At 40.6% G+C, this 9110-nt stretch overlaps 1 protein-coding gene across 1 annotated transcript in view; it reads left to right on the top strand.

Moving 5' to 3' along the window:
* Positions 1-2816, top strand: part of LOC119272367 — a 4547-nt gene extending 1731 nt beyond the window's left edge. Inside the window, exons 2-5 of the mRNA XM_037553870.1 lie at positions 1460-1627; positions 1844-1897; positions 2017-2154; positions 2342-2816. Coding sequence (XP_037409767.1) covers positions 1460-1627; positions 1844-1897; positions 2017-2154; positions 2342-2707 — 726 coding nt within the window. The 3' untranslated portion in view covers positions 2708-2816. The remainder of the gene's footprint in view (positions 1-1459; positions 1628-1843; positions 1898-2016; positions 2155-2341) is intronic.
* The last annotated feature ends 6294 nt before the right edge of the window (positions 2817-9110 follow it).

Genomic DNA, 9110 nt, shown 5'->3' with positions numbered 1-9110 from the left:
AGGATCTGTTGCAGAGGAGCTGCACATCGAGCTTGAGCTGGATTGCGGGGGAGAGGGGTGGGGAGCTACCGCAGAGGAGCTCCACATCAAGCTTGAGCTGGAGTGCAGGGGGCGGGGGGTGGGGGGATGGGTGGGTGTGGGAGGAGGTGGTTGCGTGGACGAAGTGATGCAGCGGTGTGTGACTGGTCATCGACCTTGGCTGCACGACGGCGCTATCGGGCGCGACCATCTATTACCTGATGCCATCGACCGCCTGGGTGCTCATGGCCCCGCGGCCAACGTGGTAGCGCTAGTCGTCCACCGCCACCTATTCAGCACACCATGATCACCTATCCAGACAGCACGGACGCTGGTAGGTGTTCAGGTCATGCCTATTTAGATGTAGATGATGTGTTTATTTTTGTAATTTTCAGATTGTTGGCAAAGTTTGTACTTTGTACTATGTCCATGTTATTCAGATGGAAAATTCATTTATGCTCACATTTTCAAATGCAAACCCATTTTTTTGTGGTTTCCAAACATTGCAAGTTGTATAATCACAAAATGACAAATTCCAAAACAATTGTATGCATTTCAAATTCTGACATGTCAAATGTATATACTAGTCATCTAGGAAATTTACATCTCTTTCTAACCCATGCCATTTTTTTGGAACAATTTAAATTTAATTTTTAACCATGGCAATTTTATTTTATGAGCAACATAGTTTTTTTGTTTGACCATGTCAATTTTTATCCATTCATTTTTTCGAACAGGGTAACTTTTGTTGGAACAAAACATGTGAAATTTCTTTTTGTATACATTCGTTTAACTAACAATGGCCAAATCCTTTTTTAAACCATAGAAAACATATCTTTTGGAAATCCCATGGAAAGCTTGTTTTCACAAGACTATTTTCTTAATATTCTTTTTGCCATCATCTTTTTATGAAGCAATGGCGATTTCACGTATGAACTTAATTCTTAAGCGTTTTCTTGTTTTTCTTGATACGGCAGATTTTTTTAATGCATGGGATTTTTTTTTTGTAAATTTTGATGTGTGGCATTTTTTAGGTATGACATCTATGTGTTCAAATACAGATCCAACCAGCTTGCTGTTTTTTTTCATTTTTTCTTACTGTTTTTTGGGTTTTTCTTATTTATTTAGTTATCACAATCAATGATGCTTTTGGGAAGGAGGCCTGTCGAGAAATGTCTGTTGGGCCGTATTCGTTCGCGCTTGCAAGTTCCTCCTAGCGAATGTTTCTGTTCACTAGAGGATCCATCCCAGATCGAACGATTCGTTAGTTGGGGGTTGCTCCCAGATCAAATGTCGGTTTAGTATAAGGGTCCTAAATTGAATTAGATATCAACTAAAATAATGCTCCCGATTTGATTTAGAAAGCTTCCAATATACCATTGTATTATAAGTATTGTAGTGTGAAGTGTATTATATTAACTGGTATCTTGCCTTCCTACAGTATGCTCTAATTGAGTACTACACAGATTCTGTACTCTTCGGTGGCATGTCAACGTTCGATGTTTATGGTATGAAAAATGTCAATCACCAAATAAGCTCATCACACATGTGTGTGATCAATCAAGGGAAGGACTTCAGTAGTCATAATGCTGCAATAGCTGGATGGACGGTAAGTTAGTTCCTCGATGATTACTCCAGCATAACCTATTTGGAATGCATGGATTTTCTTTTCCGTGACGATTGCACTTTTTTGAAATCAATGCATTCTATTTATGCGAAAACTTTATAGCTACTTCCTTTGTATCAAAATATAATATGATTTTGCAGTTCAATATTTTGATAGAGGGAGTACCTTTTTAGAAACTGTTAATTTACTTTTATGCAGGTTAGCCCATCCGAATATGGTGATAGCAAAACACACTTCTTTACACGATGGACGGTACATGGTTTAACTTTTTGTATTTCTTAGTTTTTTCTTGTGTTCAATATTTTGAAAAATTGGGGTTAACATTTTCTTAGCAATACACATACAATTCATGATCTTTTGTTGCATGACAGGTTGATGGGTATAAGTCAACTGGATGCTATGACTTGAAATGCGATGGTTTTGTGCCAGTACAAAATGCGCCTATCACTCCAGGAGACACTCTAGACCACAAAAACGGAAAACTTAAGATCACAATCAAGATATTCAAGGTAAGCAGTTAAAACCCAATGAAAGCACTAAATATAATTTACCACAAGAATTTTTATCTAAGGAGGTATCTGTGGTCCAAAAAAATTATGCATAGATGATGACATCACTAATTGACCCTCTGATTCTAGAGTCATTTGTATTGCTAGTTACTGGAATAAGTTTTAGTTACCGTTGTCTATCTTGCAGAAGAAAGATGATGGTGACTGGTGGTTGTATTTTGGTTATGATAATCAAAGCCTTAGAGCTGTTGGATTCTGGCCCAAAAGTATCTTTAATAATATGGCAGACCATGCAAATATTGTAGAGTGGGGTGGTTACACATTCTCTAATTCCGGGAGTGCTAGTCCTGCAATGGGCAGCGGCCACTGGCCTGGGATACATTCTGCAACTGTTCAAGATGTTAGATTTGTTGATGACACTGGTAGAGGCTACAAAATTGATCCATGGCCCGGGGGCCTTGTTGCTTCTATCTCCCACAAAAAATGCTATGGAGCCGTTCTATCTGTAGACGAAATGCTTTACTATGGCGGACCTGGTGGTTGTACTATGTAGTAAAGCTTTATAGTCCGAGATGAGATCCAAATAATATAATAAAGATGTAATGTGTTTACAAGTTATTTCGACAAGGAAATTGTTATGGCTCTCCTTGTATGCCATATACGTAAATAAAGTGAAGAAGCAATAGAATCATCCACCTAAGGCAACTAGTTTAATGCTCGTGCGCTGCCATGGTGATTTTTTTACAGCAATCAAAATATATGCCCCCCCCCCCCTCAATAATCGTCGTTTCTCTTTCACCATTCTCTCCCCCATTTTGTTTCCCTCGACAATATCCATTTCTTCATAGCCGTACCTCCCTTGCCAGAATTGATGGCATGTGGTTTCCATCCTTATAAACTAATTCTCTCTCCAATTTCTTCCTCATCGACAATCATTATTTCTTCTTGACCATCCACATTCATTATCTAATCTTCTCACTGCCCCTCCTTCCACTTCACCTTCACTCTCGATCTTGTACTTTTACAAATTATATAATATTTATCAATTCAAAAAAATATTTTGATCATATTTCTTATTTACAAATGATGAAAGATGCATGCACTACAATATTTGTGTCACCTTATTTTTCGACCCCAACAAAGATAACATTTCAAACTAATACAAAGAGACTTGATCAAATAACAAATTCACCTATAACACATGGTTGGTGCAAACCCACCATGTACTATCATTGGACCTTCACACGCTACCTATCCCACTCCCCACGTCCTCTAAAGGAAGTCCACCTCTGATCATGAAAACAAACTACTGCAAACCTAATCTAAATAATAAGTGTTGAAAATCAAGTGAACATGAAATCCATAATTTGATTGTACATTTTACATGATAAATAAATTCCATGTGAGCCAAGTAATAATGCGACTCTAGTAAAAAAACAAGCATAATGGAAGGGGGAAACTGCATCTAGCTCGTACTATGTGTCATGTGACGCAACACCTTCAACCCACTCATCGATAGTGCATGTGAGCCATCTCTTCCTCTCACCATCGAAGGTGTCTTGTTCAAATTCCAATGCCCATGGTTATAATCCTTCGAGACCATGAAGCCATATTTTGAGCTCATAGCTGGGGAATATGCCCCACTAAAAAATAGTGGAGAATATATTGGTTTGGTCACCTTGGGCTCGTCGTGACCTCCTTACCGCAAAGCAAACTCATGTAGTGCACGGTTGAAAGAAAAGACATTCATAGGATGCCATATCTTGGAGAAGCTTCACAATATCAAATTCATAATTCAATCACTTTTTCCATTTTTATGTCTCGTAGCATAGAGAGCAAAACAAGATAAGAGTATCACTGTAGAATATAGCTTAACAACAAATACATGAACTGCACTTCTTTGCTATAAAAACACCCCCTGGGTAAAAAGAACTGTCATCATAGCTTGATCATCTGCCTAGAGCAAGAACGTAATTAGAAATCTTGAGTAATTCCTAAATGTAGATTGAAGAAAATACTAACATGTAGACTTTGGACATAGGAGAATAGTACTTGCATAGTACTTACAACACGTAGGTTGAATTCTACTAAACATCCATTGAGTAACTGAGTGGTGTGAATCCGTGTCTCATACAACCCTTGAGAAAGATGACATAATGCAATGTATCTCAAGTTAAAACTCCCAAGTCATGTGATATATCAAGATGAAAAATGGTATGGAGCCTTACTAGTGCCAACCTAAAATGCATAGAAGTCTCAAGTCAATCTATTGATGCTGAGCTAGAACATTTCATATATAGGATAAAAGATCAAGTGCCAATGTTTCCCTTCGCATGTTACAAAATGTGAAGTCATTATTGTTAGCCTTATACTAAGGTACTAAAACCTAGGAAAATAGGTAGCCATCAAAGAAAAGGGGGATACCTCGCCTGACAGGCACACAAATACCATCTCATTATAGATCTTCCATAAATACAACATTGGTAGTTAAATATTTGTGGGCCACCAGTTGTTAATGTGGCTGAGAATCACCATAACCTAGTCAAACACAAAAGTAGTGATGCTATTACATTTCAATGACATAAAATGTTAATTTTTTGACTTATGAAAGAATCTTGTACCAAAAAACATAATTAGTAGTAACCATCATAACAAAAAGGAGCTATGTGTATTGTTGAGTAACCGTGCAACACTTGAATAGGTGCAAAGTACTGCTCCCTCTATTCCTAAATATAAGTTTTTTTTAGAGATTTCAGTAGGGCCTACATACGGAGCAAAATGAGTGAATCTACACTCTAAAATATGTCTATATACATCTCCGTATCTAGTTCATGTTAAAATCTCTAAAAAGACTTGTATTTGGGAACGGCGGGAGTATTACATAACACATGCTTAATTTCGATGTCCCACAACTTTAAAAGGAAAAGGCAGCTGCATCCAGTGTATTATAAATTTCTAATCCTGTAGCAAGTTCAGACTAATAGGTAACTTTTGTGTAGTCCAAATTGCTACTAGAATAAAATTGCTAAAGGAAAATTAAGAAGAATTCCATCTGTTCCAAGTAAATGGGGCTCAAAATCGATGATCGTTGGGGTGAATCGCAACATGAAAGTACAATCCATACATAGAAAATATGTAACATCCCATCAAAGTACCAACTAAACCATGTACATATTAGAGAAATCAATTAATTCAAATTACAACAAAAGTAATTTGAAAATTATGAACATATCCAAGAGAAATGGCCTTGCAAAAGGTGGATAAAGCTTTCAGGATATGCAAGTCACCTACCAATGGAACTCAATCCAATAAATATGGATAAATATGAATACGAATTTCTCACCAGGAATAAGAGTATAACTAACTAACAAGATTTAGATAGATGATGGATGAATTAGAACTTATCTGCGAGCTCCACATTTAAACTTGCTCAAGTAGAAATTAATTATCAATTAGAATTGAAAGAAGTTGTAATACTTCACTTTTTCTATCACTACCACCCCTTATCTCTTATTAAGTTTTGCAAATAATCCACTGAATATAACTTGCTTTTAGATAAAAGCATCAATGCAAGCCTTATTGAAAAGTTCCAGCACACAATACAAAATATGAAGGCGTTCGTCCATGATCTTCATGAAGTCTCAGGACCATCGCTTAATCCCATATATGTACAATTGATTAGATGGAAGTGCAAAGACTTTGCACTACTGCAGGATGCTGCTAACGCGACACTACGATCAGAGACCCTTTCACGAAACTGTGTGCAATGCATTAATCGCAAACGGGGATGTAAAAAACCATCAAAAAAGGTGCAAAACATTTGCAATGGCGGAGCCATCAAACACGGTTCAAATTTAGTTGCGTGTGTGATGTAGGGCACATAGTTAATCCATTCGAACTGTTTGCGATGAGGCAAAACAACAAAATGGGCACACATATCAATGTGTGTGCGATATATGGTATACAGTTCGCGCCGATGAACTGTTTGCTATTAGGGAGTGCAACAGAAACGGTTAGCCAGATCAAGGTGTGTGTGATATACGGCATACGGTTCACTTGGACGAACTGTTTTCGATTAGGGAACACAACAGAAATGGTTCAACTTAATAAGATGTGTGTGATACATGGCAAACAACCGACTCGGATGATCGGAGCGCGCCACGACTGCCTCAATGGCGAGCGAAACACTTGGACGGACGTGAGCAGAGCGCGCCGCACCCGCCTCAACGGCGAGCAACCACGTGGTCAACCTTCTGCCATCAATAATTTTTGACCTTTTTTCTCGTCACATTGCATATTACAATGCAATAATTGCAAATCTGTTCACACCTATCAAACTAATATGTGTTCACACTTAGCACCGGGCTATAAAAACTACCCACTCGAAAATTACTTCATAGTTCCTCTCGCCATCACCCACAAAATTGGTATTTCCTGTCAAGTCATTCCGCCATGGCCCGTAGGACGAGCTTAGGGTGGACATATAACCAGGCAGCAAAGAACAAGGCCACGGAAGCACTAGAGAGGTCCCGCCGCGAAGCCGCAGCCACAGCAGAGATGTCCCGGCGCGCCGCGGAGCCCTCGAACGAGCTCTCACGGGCATAAGAGGGCTCTCACAAGCGCACTCGCGGCATCGGCCATCGCGATGAGCTAGCATTTGTGAAGTCCTTGGCCGGCAACAATGACATTCTTGCTAGCGTCACTAAGCAGCAGGAGCTGGTCGACGGCTTGATGAAGCTGCTCAAGATTAGCTAACCTCGGTTGACAAGGCGACCGGCCTCATCGAGCAACTCATGGATGACAATGCGAAACTCATCAAGGCGCTCACCGAGAAGGAGGAGGAGGCAGCTGGCTGGAAGATGCTGCATGAGCAGAGCAGTGCCTCAGGGATGACGCTGATAGCGGTCGTCGAGGAACTGATGGGTGACTTGAGGAAGCTCCGGATCAAGCGCGAGCAGGGGGTGGAGGAATTCGTGGCTTCTTTCAAGAAAAGTCATGAAGAATTGAAGAAGGAGCCGGAGGATGTCGTCGCCCGGCGATCCATCAATGAGTAGAGACAGTAGCGACCTAGATCGTTGTCTGCAATTTCCTTCTTCTCTTGCCCCCGCGTCTTTCGGTCTTTGCCGCATGTGGCATTTTAAATTATCCGGAATATGTAAGACAATTGTTATCCGCGCCATTGTAAATTTCTCATCATATTATCTGTTGCCATTTTATTTGTGGTCATATTATCCGTTGCCCTATGTATCAATTTAAATTAGGCCAGAATACGAGTTGAAAACAGGAACAAAGCAAATACTGCCATGGGATCACAAGCAAACACCCTCCGTCTAAGTGCTTTAATTAACCCATTAATGGAGAAGTTGTGAGCTAGGCGGGCGGCGGCTGGTGCATGGAGGTCAAAGAGCTCGCTTCCCGGTGAGCATGGGCAGCCTTGTTGCTCGCACATGTCCCGTCGAGCCTGTGAGGTGGGCAGGATGTGCGCGTCCCGTCGAGCCTGCACGGCGGACTGCTCGCACGCGTCCCGTCGAGCCTGCACAGAGGACTTCTCGCGCTCGTCCCGTCTAATGAAATAGCTGCACGCACGCCACCGAGTATGGTTAAATTTTGACATGGTTAATATAATACAACCGTTTGCGATATTAACGTGTCAGCTTTTTGTTTCAAAAAAGACTTCGTTGGCTACTAATGTGTGCGTCTCTTCTCAAACTGGACGATTTTTTTACTACCGCATATATGTGCCATGTCATGAAACCATGCCAAGTTTCATGTTTTTTGGTGAGTTTTTGATTTACTGGGATTTAAAAACCGAGATTTCAATGTTTCAGGACGACGACAAGTTTGGAATTTATTCCCATTCCTTAAATGAGACCTCAACATGCACCCAACGACACATGTACAATTTCCCACCCATTTTGCTTCACTGGAGCATGTGCTTGTAGTTCAAATTTGAATTATGGACTACATTAAATGCGTAGAAAACTTAATTAGTAATATATACAATGGCCAAACGAACCCTGAACAGTTTCAAATTTCAGCATGACACTCCTGTTATTCTATGTTGCCTGTAGAAAACAAAGTTCAAGGCAAGAAGAGGCAGCGATTATCGTTTCGCCCACAAGAGGGGCATGTTTCCCTACCGGAACCACGAGGGTCGCGACAGGCTCCGGTTTGTAAGAGGCTTGTAATATAGCTTCGCCCAAATTGGACAATTATATGTACCATGTAGTGACACCATGCCAAGTTTCATGATTTCTTGGTGAGTTTTGGATTTACAGAGATTTAAAAACCGAGATTCACAATGTTTGTGGCCAAGCCAGGACGGCGAGACGGTTGAATTCATTTCCATTCTTTCCATGGGACCTAAACATGCACCCCAAGGAAACATGTATGTTTTTTCTAGCCATTTTGGTGCACTGGAGCATGTATTTGAAGTTTAGATTTGAATTATGGACATTAAATGCCTAGGAAACTCAATTAGTGTATAAAAGGCCAAAGGAGCCTTGAATAAGTTTAAATTTCAGCATGGATATCCTGTCGTTCCATGTTGCCCGTAGAAGAAATACAAGGCGAAAAGAGGCAGTGATTATGTTTCACCCACAAGGAGGACACGTTTCCCTATCGAAACCACGAGGCTTCTTTGAGAGAAGCTTCGGTTTGTAAGAGGCTTGTAATAAAACTTGCGCCAGAATGGACAAAAAAAATCCTCGACATATATGTGCCATGTCGTGACACCATGCCAGGTTTCAAGATTTTCGGGTGAGTTTCGGATTTACAGGGATTTAAAAACCGAGATTCTTCTCACGAAATGTTTTAAAATAGCACATGGTTCACTCACGAAAACCATGTGCCTACCAAACCATGGTTGATGCCCCCCTCACCCCCTTGCCGCGCGCGCGATCTGAGTCGTGCGTTCTGATGGGCCAGAACCCAAACCCCACGGATCGTACGTGTGC

The sequence above is a fragment of the Triticum dicoccoides genome, chromosome 3A, assembly GCF_002162155.2.
Source record: "Triticum dicoccoides isolate Atlit2015 ecotype Zavitan chromosome 3A, WEW_v2.0, whole genome shotgun sequence".
In the NCBI taxonomy this organism is placed as follows: domain Eukaryota; kingdom Viridiplantae; phylum Streptophyta; class Magnoliopsida; order Poales; family Poaceae; genus Triticum; species Triticum dicoccoides.
This window is presented reverse-complemented; position numbering and strand designations above follow the sequence as displayed.